The sequence below is a fragment of the Labrus mixtus genome, chromosome 16 (genome assembly GCF_963584025.1).
Source record: "Labrus mixtus chromosome 16, fLabMix1.1, whole genome shotgun sequence".
Taxonomy (NCBI): Eukaryota; Metazoa; Chordata; class Actinopteri; order Labriformes; family Labridae; genus Labrus; species Labrus mixtus.
The window spans coordinates 20,247,759-20,269,598 of NC_083627.1; the positions used below are offsets into that span (position 1 = coordinate 20,247,759).

General features: G+C 40.9%; 1 protein-coding gene across 1 annotated transcript in view; it reads left to right on the forward strand.

The window, feature by feature from the left end:
- The window catches only part of LOC132990719 (oxysterol-binding protein-related protein 10), a 59,848-nt gene that overhangs the window by 21,144 nt on the left and 16,864 nt on the right, over positions 1–21,840 (forward strand). Inside the window, exons 4-7 of the mRNA XM_061059089.1 lie at positions 2,095–2,163; positions 5,877–6,071; positions 14,128–14,368; positions 18,663–18,793. Of these exons, the coding sequence (XP_060915072.1) occupies positions 2,095–2,163; positions 5,877–6,071; positions 14,128–14,368; positions 18,663–18,793 (636 nt within the window). The remainder of the gene's footprint in view (positions 1–2,094; positions 2,164–5,876; positions 6,072–14,127; positions 14,369–18,662; positions 18,794–21,840) is intronic.

The window sequence follows — 21,840 nt, forward strand, 5'->3', positions numbered from 1 at the left end:
AGCCACTGTACCTTTAAATCTAGAAAATCAATATCAGACTGTAGATTTAACATGAGCAAGGTCTTTTCACTTTTACTGAAGTGAATGAAAACACTTGATTCAGACTTTCACACTTTTTTCACTTCATGGAAACAGAGATAATATTCCTGGACCTTCTCATCACGTCTTTATAGAAGGAAAACGCACTAATGCTGTCTGTATAACTCTTAGGTTTTGAATGAAACCCCACATTGAAAACATAGTAAATAAATGAAAGATGAGAGGAAAAGTAGAAGGTAGAATAGAAGATAACGACGTAAAGCAAAAGTCTACAAGTGAGGGAAACTCCCAATACTGAGATAAACAATCAAACATGGAAGACGCATTTATTTTACATGTTAGATAAGGGACAGAATGTAAAAGTTATAAATAAGCGCTGACACTTCTTTTGGAGTTTGCACATGTAGCTCCTCATGCTCGTCTCATTCAGGAATATTTTTAACACTTCCATTGATAGAAAGTGATCTGAGGAAGTAGGATAGGATTCTCCTGCTGCTTTTTTTTTTTTTTTAAAGAATGAAAGTGTCGGTGGTTTAACCGTCCTCCTGATATCTCAGTGGGCTCATTTCTTAAAGATTACAGTGCAGGATGTTTGTTGTAACTTCCTTATCCACCAGCAGTTATTTTTTTTAATATGGGCTCCAAGGATTAAAATTTAGCCATGTGCTTTTTTGGGGGATTTTTTTTGTCCTCGGCTTGAGGGATTAGTTGGTGTATTTGTGTGTGTTGTCTGTTTCTCAGTGGGGGGCATCCCCCCCCCCCTGTGATCCAGTGGAGAGTGAGGCTTGTTATAGAGCTCCTCCTAACACTCTGGTGCAGGTAAACCAACAGTGCACCAAGACAGAAAATAATCCAAACTTTTATTTATCTCTTTGTGCAAACTTTTGGAATTAAACTTTATGCATGTTAGCTGTGAAAGCACATTGTACTGTCGGTGCAGCTCAGACTGAATGAACTACCACTGGGGTTTCTTTTCTGTGTTTTTGGAGTTAGTTTGGAGACATGTGTTTATCAAAGCAGTTTCAAATCTGGAAACCCAAAAGTTTTCTGACGTCAACGACTTTCGCAAAAATGCTGCGGGTCTTTCCAAGTGCTGTGTTCTGTTGCATTCATCTGTTACTGTTTTATTAGGAACATCTGTGTAAGACACTGCAACTCAGTACAGCTGCCATGCTATGAACAATGACTTTGTGAAGCAAACAAAGTTTTGTATTTTTTGATGCTGTTTGAGAGTTGTTGTTTTTTTTTCTATTACTTTTTTTACATTCTGAGGATTATTTTTGGTCTTTTTGTGCCTTTTAATGTAGAGATAGGACAGTGGATAGAGTCAGAAATCAGGGGGAGAGAGAGAGGGTGGGGAACAACATGCAGGAAAGGAGCCACAGGCCAGATTTGAACCAGGACCGCCCCCATTGGAGGACTACACCCTCCATTGAATTGCACCAGCTATGCTGTAACCACTAGGCTGCGGCGCCCCCATTCTGAGGACTTTGAAGTGAACAGTCACGTTTGTATCGTTTAAAATATTATCGCAGCAGAACAAAGTTTGTGTTTGGCGTCCAGGCTCCGACCTCATCACTCCTCCTACTTTTATTTCACATGCAGAAATTTGAGGTTGTGATGGGGTGATGTCTTAAATCCTTCAGACGGAGCCTACAGGTGGATGCTGGGGTGGTGGTGGGGCTGAGCAGGAGAACAGAACTGGTGCAGGTCAGAGCTGGCAATGAAGGAGCAGAGGGAGAGACGGCTAATTGGAAGGAGGTGTAGTCAGGTGATTGTTGAGAAACAGGCAGTCCAAATGTGAAATCAGTGCAGCAGGAGTTGACTGCCTGAACAATGCTTGGAGGATTATAGCTTCCATACATGGACATGGCCCACTAACCACTAGGCCACTGGCGCCGCACGTCACCTCATTTTTTATTTTCTTGGAGGTTGAGTTAGATTTGTCCTCGACTTTGAGCTGCTGTAACAATTAAATATCCACAAATATGGAACTGATGAAGTATTTCTTATCTCATCATAATGAATTGTTTTCTGTTTGTTGTTTTGTTTCAGGTGAGGAAGCTGAAGGACTCAGACGAACACCTGAGTGTTGACAGAGCTGGAGGAGGCCAGGACGCACTGGTGAGTCCACACACACACACACACACACACACACACATGTACACACCCTGATGTTCTCTACTCAACATTTAGTTTACACAAACATCATTTCACCTTCAAACATGAGAAATGAAAAAAGGGCGCTGACTTATCTCCACAGAAAGACTCTTTCAAGTGTCCATTTAAAGCATTAAATACTGCAGCCTCATTATCCTTGAGAGTGATTTCTTCAACATGTAGACCGCCACCTCTTCAAACTGCTGCACAGCTGGAGCAAAGAGGAAAGTCCAATTACTCTCACTCTGCTCAGCCATGATGAGAAAAGCAATCAGAAGATGAGAGAACATTGGATAAGCAAAGAACAGTTGAAGGAGGACGGTGTATCTTCCCCCCCCCCCCCCCCCCCCACCCCGCCAGGCAGAGCTGAACGGGTGTTTTGTTCCTGTTGGTTGACTGCGAGGCTTTGCCACGACAGCAGCTGTTATTACTGTACCCACTGCTGTGGTCTAATCCGTCCCACAGCGTCGCTGTCTGCCTCTCAGATCATTATCGCGGCCGCTGTGGTGATGAGGCAGCCAGCTGTGGAGGCTTCGCCTACATCTCTGATAACAGACCTCTTAGACAGGAAAGGTGCAGCAAGATTTATGTATTGTAACAAAAAGGATCCAGGGGCGAGAGGGGTTCTAAGAAACTGGATAAAAGAGTGCTGACACTTTTTACATTGTAGATCGATACAGATGCAGTAAACACATTTATCACACTTGGCTTAGGGAGGATTTTACTCTAAAAGTGATGAGGTAGAAGAACAAATATGTTGTGTTACTTTTCTCCTCCTCAGGATGGATCATACAGAGCTTTTATCTGCAGCTGTGGACAAACCTGGAAATATTTAGCAAATATATCACAAGCGTTAGTCTCTGTAATTACCATGGAGCAGTTTGAACCTTTCTGGCCTTTCTGAATGAGATCATTTGATCCATCATTATCTCAGCACAAACTTTTCATCTTACTTCATGAATAATGTAAGCGTTGCTACATGGATGATCTTTGCTTTCATCATCTCCACACAGAGACTTGTTAAAATTGAGGAAAAAAAAGACAGGTCTCTAATCAAATGTGCAGCGAAATTTGGCTGAATTTAAAATAAATAAATAAATAAATACAAAAAAGTCTAGGCAATCTTCATTGGTGGACGAAATTCAGTTTGCCAACCATGTTTCCGAAGTCATAGTTGAAGAATGAAGGAGGGTTGGATGAGGTGTCATGTCAATAGTAAGTATATGACCTGCAGGAGACGAGGGTCAGCTCGGCCCCTGGATTGAGAAACCAGCTGACACAAGGCTGAGCTATGGGGCCATATGGAGCGTGTAATTCAGCTATTTTTATAAAAATCAATAATGATGTAGGTGTAGCTATGCTTGGATTTTTTTCCAGCACTCCAATTTATGTATGTGAATCTAACATACAAATCTAACACTGCATGCACATTTATATGTCTTCCCTCTAAAACGATATACTGGTAAGGTTTTCATTTGGTCATTATTTGGTGAAACTAAGTAGACAATAATCTCTAGTCTCTAGTCTAAATCATTCTCACAGCATTACATGACACTCCTCTCCATCCGTCTGATTAATATTTTTTACCCCCTAATGTTGGAACAAGTGAGCCAGCCCTGTGTGTGCTCAGTGTTTAGCTATGAAGCACATGCTCACACAACTCCTGACAGGAAGGGAACGAAGAGTCAAGCAGGAGACTTTGACTTGGTCTGGTTATGTTGTTGACTTTCTGCTTCAATGAAGAGAGAGCTCCTGCTCGTTTTGTCTGTTATGAGCTTTAAATACAGTTTTTTTTTTTTTACCAAAGTATGAATATTTTTATATGATGAGGTAGGTTAAAAATCATAAATAATAAAAGTTATTCATTTGTTATTTTCTTCATGAAACTCTAAACTCTTTTCCTTCCCTCTTATGAAGGTTTATAGTGAGTAATTAGTGTCTCTCCCTGTAGTGTAGAAAGAACAGGTCAGCAGCTGACCCTTGTACCATCTACCCACGCTGCCTCATGCGGTGCAGAGTCCGCCCACAGTCCACTAACGGCAGAGCACCTGTCAAACAGCCTGAGCTGAGTCTGTCAGGCTAATGCTGCATTTCATGTTCTATCAGGAGACTATAGTCCAGGTTATGGCCTCATGTGTACACATAGTTGTGATTGTATTACTCAAAAGAAAGTGTGTTCTCTTTGTTGGTTTTTAGTTTGTTGAAGTGGTTACAATATGTATTTATATGTTCATTATTACTGTGTTAGTGTGTACGGTGAAGATAAAGGCTATAAAACATCTTGACAACCAGAAAGTGTGTTGACAATATTGAACTTTTCTAAGGTTTTTCTTTTGGGGCTGCTTATGCCTTTATTTAGAGATATGACAGTAGAGAGAGAGAGAGAGAGAGATTTGGGAAATGACGTGCAGGAAAGGAGTCTCAGGTTGGATTTGAACCCGGGCCGCCTGCTTGGAGGACTGTGGCCTCCATACATGGGGAGCACGCATTAACCACTACGCTACAGGCGGCCCTTCATTTTTAATCAATCTTTTTTTTTTTTAACTTGTTTTGGATAAAAAATGGGTTTAAGAATGTCTTTTTCTTTTTAAAAGACTGAAGTAGATAGAGTCAGAAATCAGGGAGAGAGAGAGAGTGGGGAATGACATGAGGTCACAGGTCAGATTTGAACCCTGGTTGCCCGCTTGGAGGACTGTAGCCTCCATACATTGGGTGCGCAAACGAACAACTAGACTTTCTGCGCCCATTAGAATTTCATTTGAGACATAATTGACTTATGTAAAGAGATTTTTTTTTAATCGGTGGGAAAGTACAGGATTTTAGAGAAAATGCAAACATAGCCAAAACTTTTTCATCTTTTTTCACAAATGCAAAAAAGGAACAGGTTAATGATGCAGCTGAACTTTTTTTTATTCCACCAAGGAAGAAATATGAAGATTATGCAGCAAAAACACAGGGGGGAAATATTTTTTTAATTTTATTCCCTTGCCTCTCAGAGCATCCATAATTAATGTTGTTTCTGTTTGAGCTTAATAAAGGAATTAAACCCTTACACACCCCTTATCTTTAGCATGTAGTTTGGTCATTGTTGTAGACCAAAGGCTGAGTGCTTCCCTCTAAATGTTCTGGGCTACACGTCAGCTGCTGCAGTGACCGGACCTCTGCGCTCGCCTTGCAGGTAAATCTCTGGATCTCTGGTTTCTCCTTCCTCTGCTGTAAACTAATAAAGAGTAGAGACACAGAGAGATACTCTCCTGACATCACTGCAGTCAGCGAGCGGAAGAGACAATAGTCACAGAGGGGAAGTGAAGAATGAAAAGTGACTTCAGCTGTAACCCAGAAAATGACAAAAACACAAAACGGATGACTACCTTTTTTTTTATCTAACTCAGCTGATCCTCACAGAACTGTATTCATGTGTCATGATAATGTCAGGACACATTATTGTAACTTCTTTGGAAATATTCAGATTTAAGGTTTCTATCTCAGGTCATTTCAAGTCCTTCACCAGTGAAACAACAGATTATTAAAACAACTTTAGCATCAAAGGGCTCATTTCTTGTATAGTTAGCCTTAATGAAAAATTGCAGGTTGTTGCATGATTTGATTCATTTATTATCTATATCCTCTCTCTCTCTCTCTCTCTCTCGTTCTGTGTCCTCCCCTTCTTCCTCCAGGGCTCGTCCACCGGTCGGACCCGTAGCTTCTCTCTCCTCCCCCACCTCACGCCATCTTCGTCCCCGGGTTCTCAGAGGCACCTGAGCCACACGGCCTCGCCCGGCAACATCGTCACCATCACCCACCACAAATCTCCGGCTGCTGCTCGGCGGGCCAAGAGTCAGTACCCAGGACGGCTGCTGGAGGTCAAAGAGGTGGGTGTTCAAGACATACGACAACATATGGAGACTTCTGGAAGGAGTTGTATAGATGGCTATACTAAGAGATTGTTCTGTTTTATAACAACGTTGGCCTCATTGTTGCATTGTTGATCATTATAATCTATATAGATATAACAGTGTGAACACTACATGCTGAGTGAAAAGTGTTCATACTCAACAGTTTTAACAGATTCTCTTAACCATCCACACATGTGCTGGATATCTAATTACACATAAATTGAACATCAATAAGTCATTATGTCAGGATTGTCATAAGAACAGTGAGGCTAGGTAAACTAGCTTAACAGCAAGCTAATCTGCTAGCATGTTTGCTTCTGGTTTGGGCAGGTCTGCTATGGCCCGAACAGGATTTGTTTGAGTCACCATGCATTCTTTTTCTTTATCGTATGGGCTGCATGGTGATGCAATGGTTAGCGCTGTTGCTTCAGCAAGTTTGCCTGGTCTCACTGAACATGAGTGGGTTCCCTCCGCGTACTCTGGCTTCCTCTGACAGTCCACAGACTTGCTCGTTGGTTAATGGGCGACTCTTAAATCGCTCGTAGGTGCGAGTGTGAGCATGATTGTTGGTCTGTCTTTGCCCTGTGATCCACTGGCGACCAGTTCAAGGTGTATCTCACAGTACACCTTTTGCTTTCTTTAGGTTCTTAAGAAAACGATTTAGTGATGGATAAACTCACAAGTTGTGTCAAATTGAGTTCTCTTGAAAACCCCTCTAATGCTAGAGTAAAACAAAGGTTTCAGTTTGTCTGTTTTGATCATTTGAAAGAAACTCTTGACGAAAGCTTTCCTGTCTTCAGAGCCTGCACTCTGGTCTCAGGTGGGACGCTGGTGCAGTGAGTTCAGCAGATATTTCTGGCTTCCTGGCAGCCTCGACCCTGACTGCAGTGTGCTCACTGTTTACTGTTAGTTCAGCTTTGTTGGCATTTTTACCGTATCTATCAATACTGATTAACATGGCCGATGACAGGGACGAGCCGGTGGGGCAGCATGAGATATAAAAAGTGTCTATGTATAACAGAAGTTTATAGTAAAGGTGTTTTTAATCCATACTGAGCATTTAGTATTCCCGGCCACATTTTCCTTTAATCCCTCAATCTTTACATATTCATCGTTTTTACCACTATTTCCATTGGAGTTTAAATTTACAGACCTGTAAGCACATCCTCAGTTAATTACAAATCCCCGTGCTTACGTTCAAATCCTCAGCACTTCCCCCCCGCCTCAGTCACCAGGCCTGTCACTTGTGGTCCTCATCTTCTCCATAAACTCAGCACAGCTCATTGTGTCCTGTGCTAGTCTGTAAAAGAAGATTCTTTTATTCATGTGTCTTCTTCTGTCAGCAGTTAATGTCGATTCATTGCAGGACATAATGCCTGAAGTTGAGTTTTCTGAAGTGAAAATGATAAAGATATGATGAAGACATGATTGTACGCCTGACTCCCAAACTATAGAGCAATTAGCTGCAGCAGTATTTACTTTCAGCCTTTCTAAAGAGATAAAAATGTTCTTCTCAGTTTGTTGCCAAGCAGCTGTGCATCTGGCTCCTGAATTATGTAGATAAGATGACTTAACAGTTTGGAAGGAGAGTGAAACATGGACAAGGAGAGACAAGAGGCTTTCTAAATATAAAACACTTCTGCTCGAACACAATGGGGCGACAGAGCAGAGAAATAGAAGCTGACAGGAAGGAGGCCATGTTTGTTATGGTGGAAAATGTTGTTGCTTCCCCGCAAATGACTTTTTGGCGTTTTGTTGTGGTTGCTCCTGAAAAAAAAAAAAGCTGAACATATAAATGTTTTTTTAATATATATATATTCGCTTCCTTTAGCAACTTATTTAGAGAACAAAGATTAGGATTCATATATTGATGTGTGGTATTAGCCGATTAAACGATCAAGTTAGCTCGCTAGCTAGCTAGCTAGCTCTAGAATAACTAGTCACTCCTGTCTAAGCAGCCGCCCACCAGAGTAGCAGAGTCTGTAGCTCTGGTTCATGTCTACTGCTGTAACGCTCTACAACATGGATGTAAACCAGCACAGTGGGCGGATGGCATCTCTTAGCACGGCTTTAAGGGCTGGGTTTAAAAAAAAAAACGATTTTCTGATTTCTATCGATTCTCATGTGAATGATCTGATATCGATTCATAAAATCCACAGATCGATCTTTTAATAGGCTTAATTTCCAATTCCCGTCATCTATTTCAATCAGTTTGTATTTCTGTGCTGTGAGCGGTCTCTGACGTCTGTTTCAGGCTATGGTGGTTTCTCATTGGCCCTTACATGTCAGCTGATCGCAGACTCTGCCTCTGATTGGCATTCATGTAACTCATTGAAACAGAATTGGTATTGTAACTTAGATATCCCTAAATTTATAGATATCGAATTGGGACCTAATGAATTGGAATCGAATCGATTCAGACAATCAGTGGTGATACTTACTTGATACTTTGCTGTATTTTGATCTAGATAATGGTGATAAAGTTAAACTGACAGAACCCTGAACATTGCTCAGGTGGAGGAGGGTGACATGTGAGCACAGGTCTGTGGATGACTAGTCTGAATATAAATGTGCATTAAATGACTTGGAAGGTAGTCTTAATTAAGTGGACTTAATCAGGAATTGGAGTCCACAGGTTCAATAATGTAACATTATAAATGTACATTTCAAACTGCTATAATATATATGTTTTACAGTAGGAGGGTTCTGAAGGATGTTATGGGATCTCACAGTGATGATGCTGATTTCACAATAAAACTGATAACATGGGTTTTCCCGTGACCTGGGGAGTCCCCGCCCCTCACTTTAGGAACCACTGACTTCGATAACGAGACAATCTTTCACGTGTAGCTGTTGGTCGCCCCGTAGACTTCTCTTTCTTACTGTCAGTCTTAAACTGGGACACAGCAGCTTTGTATGGTGTCTGCACATCACTCCACAGGAATACAAAAACACTGCTTACATAATAATGTGTCAGGTCATTGAAGTGTCCCCGTGTGATCTGAGCACCTTTGTGTCTTCTTTTCCTTTTCTCAAACAGTGGGGAAGAAGAATGAAGAACAATTATCCAAACCATGTGTTAAACACTTGGTGTTACCTCCAACAGTTTATCTGCTTCTCATCCTGGTGACACCGTTCTTTGGAGCATACATATTTAAATCTTTCATGCCTTCTTGCTCACTGAAGACCTGACTGTCTTCAAGTCGTTAAATTCCCCATTCAGAAGCGCCATGCTGTTTAAGAATATCTCCTCTAACTGACTCACTCTGTGACAGAAAGAGAGCAACTCGCCATCAGTGTGAGCGGAGGAGTCATTTCTCACCTCTGTGGAGCAGAGTGTGTCTCCTCGAGTGAACCCGGGACGCTTTGAGTAAATGCAGAGCAGATGGTGTGATCATTAAGCAAAACAAACACTCCTCTGGTACTTGTGTTTTTCTCTACAGGCGGAGGAAACACATTCCTCTCTGATATGTCATTCATTTTCTCTTCAGCTTTTCACATTCTTCTGCTTCCAAAGAACTGCTGCTTCATGCGACCTGATTTCGTATCGGCCATCTTTTCACTTCCAACCGTCTTCCCTCCCTCCTCGTGTCGTTTGTTGTTCTCCTTCCTTTCTTCATTTCAGGCTCATAACTTTGCCTGACGGGTTTGGCACAAGGCCTAAGGGATGCTTGAGTCGACAGTAAAGCAGTCTGCTTGCTCTGTTATTTATGCAGTAGAGACCAGAAAGCTGTTGAGTGCTGATTATCGGTGGATTTATGGTCAAACATCAGGAATGTTGTGATTTCTATTTCTTCTCACTATCGCTGAGAATAATATGATGCATGCAACTTTCTTTTCAAACAACCATGAAGTGATGTTTGCACCTCAGTGAATTTCCACATGATCCTCCTACTCAGTTTGCACTGTTGAACTCACTAATCCATCCTCACACTAGGCAGGAAGTCTCAGATATAAAGTGTAAGCCCAGCAGCTGCAGAAGCACAGCTCTATGGTTTGACCAAGAAGTATTGTTGTGATCTAACCGGATTAAAGAGGCTCACCTGACTCCACAAACAAGATCTGTTCCAGTCTGCGCAGTCGCATATAAGGAATGTCATATGTCATTTAGTAAAAGCATTTGTCATTTTAAAATAATAAAATCATCATCTTTTTCAACCAAAGAGGTTCATATTGACATATTGACACACATCAAACAGGCAGTAGAGTGGTTAAGTATACAGCGCTGACGTCAAAGTCGAGTCAGGGTGAGCGACTAGTTTCTTTAACACAAGTCAATCTCTCTTTTAGCATCTTTTTCCAGATCTATCAAGCCATCGTAGCAACTGTCAACAGACTCTGATGTCACAGGCTGCAGGATGAATTGAAACATGCAGATCAATGTACATAATATAAATAATGCTCCTGGTGTTACACTGAGGAATGAAATGCTGCAGTCAAGTTGCAGAACGACTTTTTTTTTACTATGCTAGATCTATTCACACTGTCATATTGTATATCAGAACAGCCTTGATTATTTTCTGAATATAATGGGGCGGCTGTGGCTCAGTGGTAGAGTCGGTCTAACCGGAGTGTCGGAGGTTTGATCCCCAGCTCCTGCAGCCACATGTCCGATGTGTCTTTGGGCAAGACGCTTCACCCCATGTTTCTCCGACTGCTTTGTCTGCAGGGTGTGAATGTGTATGAATGGATGAGTTAATACTGATAACCTCTGTCATCAGCTTGTGAATGGGTGTATCATCCCTCTTAATTTGAGGTTGAAACATTTTAACAAAATGAAGTTGCAGCATCCCTCTCTCTTATCTGTAATAGATCAGAGCATTTAGGTACCAATATATGCAGGCTTGCTTGGTTTGAATGTTCTGGCTGTTGTCATGCTGTCATCTCTCATCTATCTGTCCATCCATGCATGCATCTGTCTCTCCCTCTGACTGTGTGACTGTGGGAGTCAGACCACATCACCGTCTCCCCAGCCGGCCTGTCACGGCTGAGGTGGACTCATCAAACGGCTCGACTCTGAGAGTAGCAGCACCAATGGGCTCTCACACTGCTGCTGCAGAGCTGGAACACTCGGGTTAGGCTATTTCTGGAAGCACCACTGGTCGTGCGTGCGTGCGTGCATGCGTGTGAGCTCTCTGACTTGGCTTTTGAAAAGGTCTTCTGTAATTTTATGTCTCCTTTATGTTCATATGTAACAGGACAAAACTAAAATATAAGCTTCTCATATATTTTTTGTTTAAGTCTTTGGTGAAAGCCATGAACATAAATGTACTTTATGAGCTTGGTTTTGATGTTGACACATGACCATTACACAAGGTAACGTCTTATGTGTTATTTGTAATGGGTAGTGTGTGTTCTTTCTTTCTTTCTTTCTTTCTTTCTATAATTTTTATCATCTGAATCTCATATTTGTGTCTCCATTTGCTAAAGCATAAAAATCCCTTCCACTACAGCTGTTATCCATATTTGTATAAATCTCTCATGTGTTGCTTACTGATGTGTCTCACTGAGCACAATAAAACTTAGTGAGCTGTGTTATTTTTAAGCATGGAATGGTTTTAAAGTAACTTAAGGTTGCATAGCAACAAAATTGCTCAGAGATTTGTACAGCCACCTGCTAAAGGCCCCTTTATGGAATATAGAGCCTGAGGCAGCTCTGATGACTGGTATTACTGGTGCACTACAGATGCAGCCATGCTTCTGCTAAAATCTCTACTTCCCTGCCTATTTTTCCATACTGCATGTTCTTGTGTACTTAAAAGGGATTAATATGCACAGTTCTGTAGCTTTGCTTCAAATATTCACATGCACTTTATGACTGAATGTACCGAAGAAAGCAATACACACACCACACTGTGTCACACACTCATCCTGTAAACCAAACAGGTAGAGGTAAAAATCACTGTAGTTTTATCACTTTGAGTGTTCTGCTTGTATTACATATCATATCATATGTACATTATTACCAGTAGAGTTGCTTTATGAGGTTTACTGCCGTAAATGTGTACTTAATGTATTTGTTGACAAGGTGAGTAAACGTATTAAATGATGTAATAAGTTTATGTTGTCATTTAATTGTCTGGTATCTCCGTGATTGCAGTAAAGTAAAAAAACTAAAACAGAAAACTGGTAGCAGAGCTAATCCCAGCTAACAAGGTTAGCCTTGCCACCGCTGCTGCTACCGAACCGGCACTTCCATGTGCCGCAGTTCTTTCCAATAAATTGCCGTCTAACTTCTCAGGTGTTCATCTGGGATAAGAACTGGTGACTGCAAAAAGTCCAGAGATGAAAATGCACATCATTTTCATATTCATCAAACCATCTGGTGATCTTATTTATGGTTTGTTCTGCTTAGCAACAGTGATCATCAAGGGATAGCAGACCGTTGTTATGCATATTTGGCCAATCAGAATCAAGTGTTTAAGGGCGCGGTCACACTGGCCATCTGTACCGTGCCGTACTCAAGCACGATCGGCCGGCACGGCCCGCGGTCACACTACACAGGACGTGTGACAGCACGATTACCTCTTGAGAGGCTGTCAGCGTTGTGTACCCGCATGCTTGTGCATGAAGTGTACCGTGCTGAAGCACACCTCTCCGAAGTGTGCCAGGTATGGTGATCACACTGGCCAAACGAACTGGACTTTAGGGTTGAAGCGTGCTTGGGCACGGAACGGATGGCCAGTGTGACCGCGCCCTAACACAGCTGTGTAATAACCCCTAAATGAGCCACTAGATCCCATTCCAAATTAAAATGTTTGACCCCTAAAGTTAAGGGCTTCACAAATTCTGATTTATCCTTTAAACTATCTATCACCTGTCGCAAATCTTTGTCAGCCTGTTGACAGATTTCCAACATCCATCAAATCTTCCACTCTACTTCCCGTCCATATTCTCAGTTTTTAGTCTCATAATTTTTTTAAACTTTTACAGTTTCTCTCCAAGTCATCTTCAAAACTCTCTTGGACCTCTGGCTGTTAGGATTCGTTTACACTGAAAATCATCCTGAGTCTTTTTTTTTTTTTTTACAATTACATGAACACGTATCCACAACTACGTGACACATGAGAATAGAGTAAAGAATTTTGTAACTATCTAATACAGAAAGTGGAAAAAAGTTAGGATGCAGTTCTAATGAACGGTTACAGTGTCATGTTTAAATAGGGCACAGAAACATGTGAAACAGCTAGCCTTGATTATCTGAAGGGCACTGTGAAAATGATACACTATGAGCATGCTGAACAGGAAGAATCTATTTATAACAAGCACTGGAGACAAAAACTACAGCATCCCAGCAGGAGTGAGCGGCTGAAGTACAGGCTAGGTGCTTTAAAAGAAAACAGAAAAACCCCACTGCCACAGCTCACAGTCATTCAAAAGTAGATCTGTGTAGTGAAGCAGGGAGACTGATGTGCTATTCAAGTGTGTGCAGAGGACGTTCGGATGTGTGAAGCCATACAATATTAATGAAAACAACATTTCCGGGGGTGATAAACAAGTTAGATTCATTAGCCTCGGGAGAGGCTTATTACCCGCTAGCGAGAGCCGACTTTGTCTCCTTCCTTTTGTGATACATTTAGACTTTGAGAGGTGAGTCATACAGAAAGAAGTCAAGGAAATGTTGTGCGACTCTGTCGGAGCAGGGGAGAAGTTTTTTTTTGTTTCGTTTGAAGAGTTTTATCAGTCTCTGTTTTTGGCTGTGCTGATCTTCGAGCAGATGGTTCTTGACGAGTTGTTGCCTGTAGTCAAAACGTCGGGTAGCATTGCCAGAATTCATGCAAAGTTGCATCACTTCCTACTCAGAGGTGAAGCAGTATGGATCTATGAAGTGATGATGAGGAAGTGTCACATTCATGCATGTTTCTTTAGTTTGTTTTTCCACATTATTTGCAGTGTTGATCTTGTCATCTTTTATTCATTGAAATTATGTTGTGTCTGTTATATTCTGTAATTCAAGGAGAGACAGAGAGTAGTCAAAAATCTAATATGGGATAGGATTTTATGACCATGTTTTTAATGCTTTGTTTCTCAGGTGATGGCTCAAGCAGAGGGCCAGCAGAAGAACCTGGTCCAGTCCATCGACTCTCTTCCCACCAGAGGCCCTCTCTCCTGTCTGGACCAGGACCTGTTGCTGCTCAAAGCCACATCGGCTGCCACACTAAGCTGCCTGGGAGAGTGCCTGAACATCCTCCAACAGACTCAGAGCCACAGCCAGGCACCACATCACTGTCAGAGCTCCGATAGCAACTTCACATCCCACGAAGCACCCTCCGGTGAGTTCGCCCCAGGCCCTGTTCCAGTGCTGCTACTGGAGCCCCGACCCCTCCATCTCCCTTATCCTTCTTGTCTTTCCAGTCCCCTCTTCCAGAGCCAAACACCAGTGGCAAAGTTCAGCTGGGGCAGCTTGACTGTGGCTCCTGTCCCTGCCTGATCGGTACCTTGAACTTCAATGTTTGTAGTAAATGCTGTTGAGTGTTGCATTTGTGTGTTAAATTGTTGGTTTAAATGTGTTCAACTTCTGTTTTTTGTCAGTTTGTAGTTGTTTGTGCTGTCCTGTATTGTCTTCCATTCATTATCGTGTCTCTTCAATGTCCCCAATAACATTGAAATGCCAAGTCCCTCAAATTGGTAGTGCCAAGTGCAAGCATGAGTGTGAAGTGTGTATGAACATGGATTTGTTGTCAGTATTGTTTACAGGATACTTGAAATTAATTTCCAACTGTCGCCCTTCATGCATGTCAGAATAAATCAGGGTTTTTGTGGGAATCGAAAAACCGTAACATAATGACTGACACTATGCACTTCCAAATCTCCTCAAGGGATTAAGTCTTTGCCAAAGGAATCCACACTGGTGCCTAAAATGTCAGACCTCTGCCTTGTTAACGCTCTCTGTGCCAGGTCTCTATCAATCCAATAAAGTTGTTACAATTAAAACCATTTGTAGCCTGTGGTTGGTTCTATCACCATAACCCCAAGGATAAGAATTCAGGAACAGTTACTTAAGGTTGTTGTAAGACCAAACAAGAACAAGAAACTCAGTGGAATATTCCTGATTTCCAAGGTACAGAAGGCTATTTATAATCCATTAACTGTCTTTTAATTGCTAAGCTTCCATAGAGACTGTTAATGTTTTCTCCAGGGAAGATTAGAGCTGATTTATGGTTGTACTCCTCTAAAATCTATTGAGTACCAAACACTCTCTGCCAAAGGGCTTGAAAGGTGTGTCTACAGAATTACAGCAGTTATAATGGATCCCAGTGGCCATCCAGAAGAACACTAAGATGCCCATTGAAATTTATCAAGTACATGTAGCATAATCTTCAACTCTGCTGTTGTCAAAACAAACAAAACTCAATGTGTGTTTAATGACGGTGCATGTGTATGCATACGTTCAAAACTGAACTGCACTTGATTGTTCTACATGGCTAATAACTAAACCTGGTATGTGTCTCTTATGATTGTATGGCCATAGTTGCAAAGTTCGGCTTTGAGGTATGTTGAATAAGTGGATGATCTGTTGGCTGGGAAGTTTCTGTTGATGTTTTTGATTTTGAATAATAACTTCAAACATGGATACAAATGTGTTACGACAGAAAGCAAGGCAAATTTGGTAGCTCTACCTTACTTACTGTCCATGTTGAATCACCGCCAATATACCAAATGTACAACTGTCAGGTGGCAGTTTTCTTTCTGTTTTTTTTTTGTCTCGTCTCTGTGAATTCTGGGATATGCTGAACATGCTGAAAATGTGTCATGAAACTAGATAAACATGGAAAAAAATGATTGTTTCTGTCCCTTCTTGGGGCCTATTGGAATCCATTGTAGGCCAAGAAGTTGTGGTGCATCTCCGTCTTTCAAGAGATCTTTTGGGGCCCTCATTTAGGTGGGTGCCAAATCCCATCCAATCAGCCAGTCCTCACAGTTTGCTGGTCTTTTCTTTGCACCAACAGTCACCCTGCCCTGTAGCTGTTCATCAGACAGGGGTTGGTGTGGAGTGGGACCACCGGGCCGCAAGTACAAACCTATTTCCTTCCGCTGCTTGGCTGATAAGTCCTGTGGGGGTCCATCTGCTCCCCGCTTTTGGCATGTATCCCCCACACATCAGTGAGGAGTTTTTGTTAGGTTCTCAGTTTTGCCGTATGATAGGTAATATGGTGCATTGGCATGGGCAGCATCTAGATTTGATCCAGCTGATAAAGGTAGCAGCTGGCTGGTCAGTTGGTTGGTTCAATGGTTTTGATATGCACAAACAGGAAAGCTATTTTCCATTGCATGGATACGACATTTCTTGGGTATAGAGCAGAGCATGAGATTGGACTGAGTTTGGCCAGCACGTTAGTCCCTCCAGGCTCCTATTTCTACAAAACCAGAGCAATTTGTTGTTGCCAACTCTAATCACCGAGAGCGTCATGTACCTGAAGGATTTTTTTTTAGACGCCAATCCAAAACCTGCCAATCACAAACCAGACAGCATTGTATTATCAGCTGATGTCACAGAGAATTTTTGCCACTCGCTCTTTCTCTTTTTGGAGCCCCTCTTCCCTCTCCTCTGTCAGTACCAAGAGCTTGAAGCCCAACCCCTTTTTCTGTCACCCACGCTAAGAACCTTTTCCTTTAAGGGAACGATAATCCATAAAGGAAATTAACTTTGCTCACTCCTTCCCTTGCAGTTTAACATAACGACTGAAGCATAAAATAGACTATTTAAAAAAAACTGACAATAAAAGGAACAGTGAGGGTAAGAAGAAGGTAAGAGTTGAATGTGAATGCATCTGAAAAATCTTAATCGATGTCACAGCCCAGAAATGAAAGGTTAAAGCCATAGGAAACAGCTACTGCATGAATGTTTGTCCCTCCACTGTTTGATCTGCGACGGCTTTTGTATTCACCTGCATGCCTCTATCCAATGGTCCTGATGTCCCCTGCTCACTGAGTGTTTCTACTTCTGGTGCTTCATTGTGACATCACAGAGAAAACAGACTAATCTGCCATAAATTGTGTTTGTATAATCGGCATACACGCTTGAACTACTCTTGAAATGTAACCCCTAAAACTCTACCTTGAAATGAACTCTCTGGAATATAGCAACCTCAAAATGTCGGGAGAATAACCTTTTCAAAAAATTCAATTTGCACTGTATTTACAACTGACATCCACTTGCCTACGGGCTGACCTCCCCCTGCTCATATCTCTTCTATGTGGGAGTCCAGTATCTTTGGAGAAGGTTCACTTACACTCTTCAGGTTCCTGTCAATGAAACTGTCAGTCGACCAAAGTTGAGGCCCGAGGGCTGTATCAGCACATTTTGTCGAGACAGTCTCGCCTCAGGCTCTCCAGCATGTCGACCTGTGTCAGCACAGCTTGCGCCTCACTAATGGATATCAAAGAATGGCCTCATGGTGAATTAGACTTTTAACCCAATTTGAGTGTTGGGACTGGAGATGAGAAGGCCATGTGAACCGTTAGTAGTACTTTAAAGGAAAATGATCTACTATACTCTGGTATACAGAGGCTTTTAAATGAGAAAACTTGCAAAGAGCAAATTGGTTTTCTAATGGAGGTGTACATACATGAGAAAAAAAACATACAATCAGGGCAATAGATGAGCACAAACTTATGAGGCTGTCAGAGGCAGTGACTGAATTTGATGGCTAAGCCTTTTAGGCTGTAATCCAGTCTTCCTGTGTTTGGCATGAAGCATGAGACTTTTCACCTTATCACATAAGGTTGTTACTCATGGATCTGTACTTCAGAATCAACTTCTTAGAAGTAGGGTATAACTGGATCTGCAGTGAATAATATGAAATAAATCCATAAAAAAAATACTAGAGAAATACAATCTAATTTTATCTGCCACATAATCTGTCAAGTGTATGCAGTCAAAAAATATGAAGTTGATGGAAAGTCACAACATACATTGCCATGTATTCCTAGGACACAAAACTGCCCAGAAGTTAGGGAGGATTTTCAAATGTAAACACGACAATAAAAAGACAATTACTTCTAACTATTTGCTTATAACTACTGCAAGCTCTGATCTGAATAAAAGACCAACAAGTTGAATCATCAGTTGTGTGATACACTATCCGTCAATGGAAGACAGCAGAAAATGAAAAAGATTATTTATAGACTTTATTGCCACTGCAGTTATTTGCAAGAAATGGTTTGGGCTCAGTAAGCAGATTTATAATAATTATACAGAACATTTGATTGTTTGTGGTCCTGAGAAAAAATGAATCATCTTTCTGATCATTTCTGTATTCTGGACTTTAGTACAGTACACACAAACACACAGAATATCCTGCTGTAAATCTCACACACTTGATTTAGTGCCATTTATGAGCCCCTTGATATTGATTGTCAGAAATAAAAAGGATCTAGAGGATGATATGATATGAGTACCTCTCTGATTCTGTTGCATATTTATTTCATCAATCTCAAGATCAAGCATTATTTCTCACAACTGGAAAGAAGAAATGATATAGTAGTAGATCCTGAGCATCTCCTCCTCACTGTTGTTTCCTCTTAGTCCACATTCAGCTCTGACGCTGCCTTGTGATGTTTCAGATGGTGTTCCTGTGTGGACTGTACCAAAGTCGCCCTCAGGGGAGCTGTTGAAGAACGGAGGTCTGACCCCTCTACGATCAGCCGAGCCCTCTCCGACCTTCAGGAAAAGGAGTCTGTCCCATGGTGCTGAGGTGAGAAAAGATTGTGTCATACTGTCAATTATCACCTCTCTCCTCTGTCATGTCCTTCTTCCCCCCGACAACGTCTTGTTTGAAGAGACCTGAGTTCATACTGACTGACATGTGGAACTGTATAGGAGAGATTTAAACTGAATGGTTGAATGGTGGGATACTTTAACCAAGTGTGCAAGGCCTAAGTGTGCAGGACATGAAGATATGAGAATATTGTTCTTGTTTTACAGCCTTGTTTACAACACACTGATAACTACTCAGAAGTGTGCAAATCAAACATGTTAGAAACAGCTGAAATCTTTCATTATTCATTTTTAGGTTCTCTTCCTGGTCCTCATTTAAATACATTGAGCACATCTGATGTGGGGTTAACAGACTGACATTTTTGAAGAAAGTGTACATTTATATTAATTTAAGGAGTGATATTATTTTTTTTTTTATGTGGAACCCCTTTTTTCCTAAATCAAGTAGATTGTATTTATATAATACATTAATTTAACACAATTGTAAGATACAATCCTATTTCCTTTTTTGATTACTCTGAAGAATCTTTTGCAAAGAGGAAACAGGCCTTTTTATGGTAATTAAAAGTGAACATTTCTGATTTACAGTAGCCTACATGGTCTTAACTAGACGACTTAAATTGACCCATATTCAGTTTTTTTTGTTTGTATGTTCAAGCAAACTGTCCCCAAAACCTTAGCCGATATTTTGAGAGTCAGATGCCACAAAGAGTAATGAGCCTTCATTTGCTGGAAATTCTACAAAAAAAGTTTTAAAAATACAGACATAAAATGCTTCAGTGCATTGGCATTTTTCTTGTTCCTGTAATAAATAGGTTGCAGATCCACAGGATAGTCATTGATTTCAGACTTTCAAAAGTCCTTGCAGACATGCCAACTCAGATATTTTGATAAGTGTTTGCTCTGAAATGTTTTACCAGGTCATGAAAAAGCTGACTATATATTTGCTTTGTTGCATGAAGTTATCTTTTCAATGCTTTTTAAGTTTATTTTCTTGCTGTTTTGAGGGGAATTCAAAGACAATGGCTACTTACAAGATAAGGACTGTTGAAAAACATGAATGAAATAAATATGTGCTAGTCACAATGTTGAGGCCCCTTCTGCCTCACTTTCTTTTCATTCCCCGGTGTTTGCCTTTGTTGCCCAGCAAGAGAAGCACTCGTTGCTTGTGAAAGTTTGAACAGAGCTGCTGTCAAATAAGTGGGTCACACAGTACAGAGCTGGAACTGAGCCCATCCCAGGGGAGGGCTTTATGTCCTGCGTGTCCACTGCAGAGAGGGGCCGGCTGTCCGGCTGTCTGGACCACCATGTATCAGAGAGAGGTAACAGAGTCCAGGTGACACTGACGCAATCATGTGTCAGTCTGGTGGAGGGAAAGATGGGAGGTATAGTGAGAGGCTAAGTGAGAGACACTGTGCATTCAAGCTGAAAAGAAAAGCCGATGTTGCAAGAAATTTGTTAAAATACTGATTTCAAACTTTTATAAGGACCGAATGACAATATCCATTTTGATTTTTAATTCATGATGGCATGATTTTGGTTCCAATGGAAACCCTTGAAAGAGAGATCACTTTAGCATACATCAGAAATAAGCATGATGGAAAACAATTCTGTAGTTTATTTTCAAAATTTCAAAACCAAATAGCAAGTTTCTAATCTTGTCCTTTTTATATATTTTTTATTTGATTCAATTCATCAAATATTAATTTAATGTCTTTAAATAATTCAGCACTGTAAGACAATAGTAAGAATCCAGAGAGGTACCAATTATTTCAGGATCAAACCAAATAGCACATAAATCCCGTTCTTAGAAAGCTTCCCTGACCATTAGAGAGTAGTGTAGGCGACACTGTTTTGGGCCAGAAATGAGTTGGAAGACAATGTTACCTGTTAGCTTATGGTTTATCAAATGTGTTATCTAAAATGACAAAGATTACTAACAACATAAGGGATAACCTTCCATATTTCAGGGTGAAACAACTTATTTGTCAACTCTGTTTAGATAAGTCACAAAAGCTACCATTAGCATTTCACTCACTCCAAGCTAGCTCAAATTACCTTAAGCTAGTAACACTGTAAATGGATAATGCTAGCCAAGAACTGGTTGAAAGCTACTGTTAATTTGTCAAATTGTTTTTGACTTTTACTGAAAAAGACGATGATTATTGATAGTCTAAGAGATATCAGGAATATTTCAGGGTAATACATTTGATAACTCAGTATTCCAGCTAAATCAGAACAGCTAACATTAGCATTAAACACATTGCTAGTTAGCTTACATTTCCTATTGCAAGGAATTTAGGCAATTCCTATCTGATTATCTAACACTATGAAAGGCTACTACTAGTTAATAAGTGGTTGGATGCTAACCTTATGTTGTTTAACCTTGAAATATTTATTTATTTATTTATTTATTTTATTTTTTTGACTCAACAGTACAGTATTAACGTTTGAGACTCCCCCCTGGTCTCAGAGGAAAATGGCGACCATGTTGTTACGATGAATGTAACTTTGGAAGTTTGTGTGTCATGTGATTGAACAAAGGCCACTTCACTTTAACACCTCATTGATCCCTGGTTCTGTCATCTCATTATTCAACCACTGTAGAAAAATGAATCCTCATCTATGAATAACAAGATGAAGATTTATGGGGCGAGTGTCATCCAGGCAGCGTTCCCTGCCCCACCCTCTCATTATGACCTTTTGACAAATTTTAAACTTGGGTCATTACTTGTTATGAGCCTCATTTGTTCAGCATTAAGGGAACAGCCTCATGTCAGATTTAATAGCAGATTGACAGTCGCATTAAATCTTGCCACAAAACAAGGTACAGGAAGCGGGAAGGGACTTTTTACCTTTGATGTGCGCAGTGAATCAACACCCTCCAAATCTGCTATGAGGGGTTTAACTGTGCTGGCAGCTCTCTAATCTGTCGTGTAAATTATAATTTCTATTGACACATGAGTATAAGATGAGTATTACTGCATTGTAGTGTCAACCCATTTGAAGCTGTTCAAACTTCAC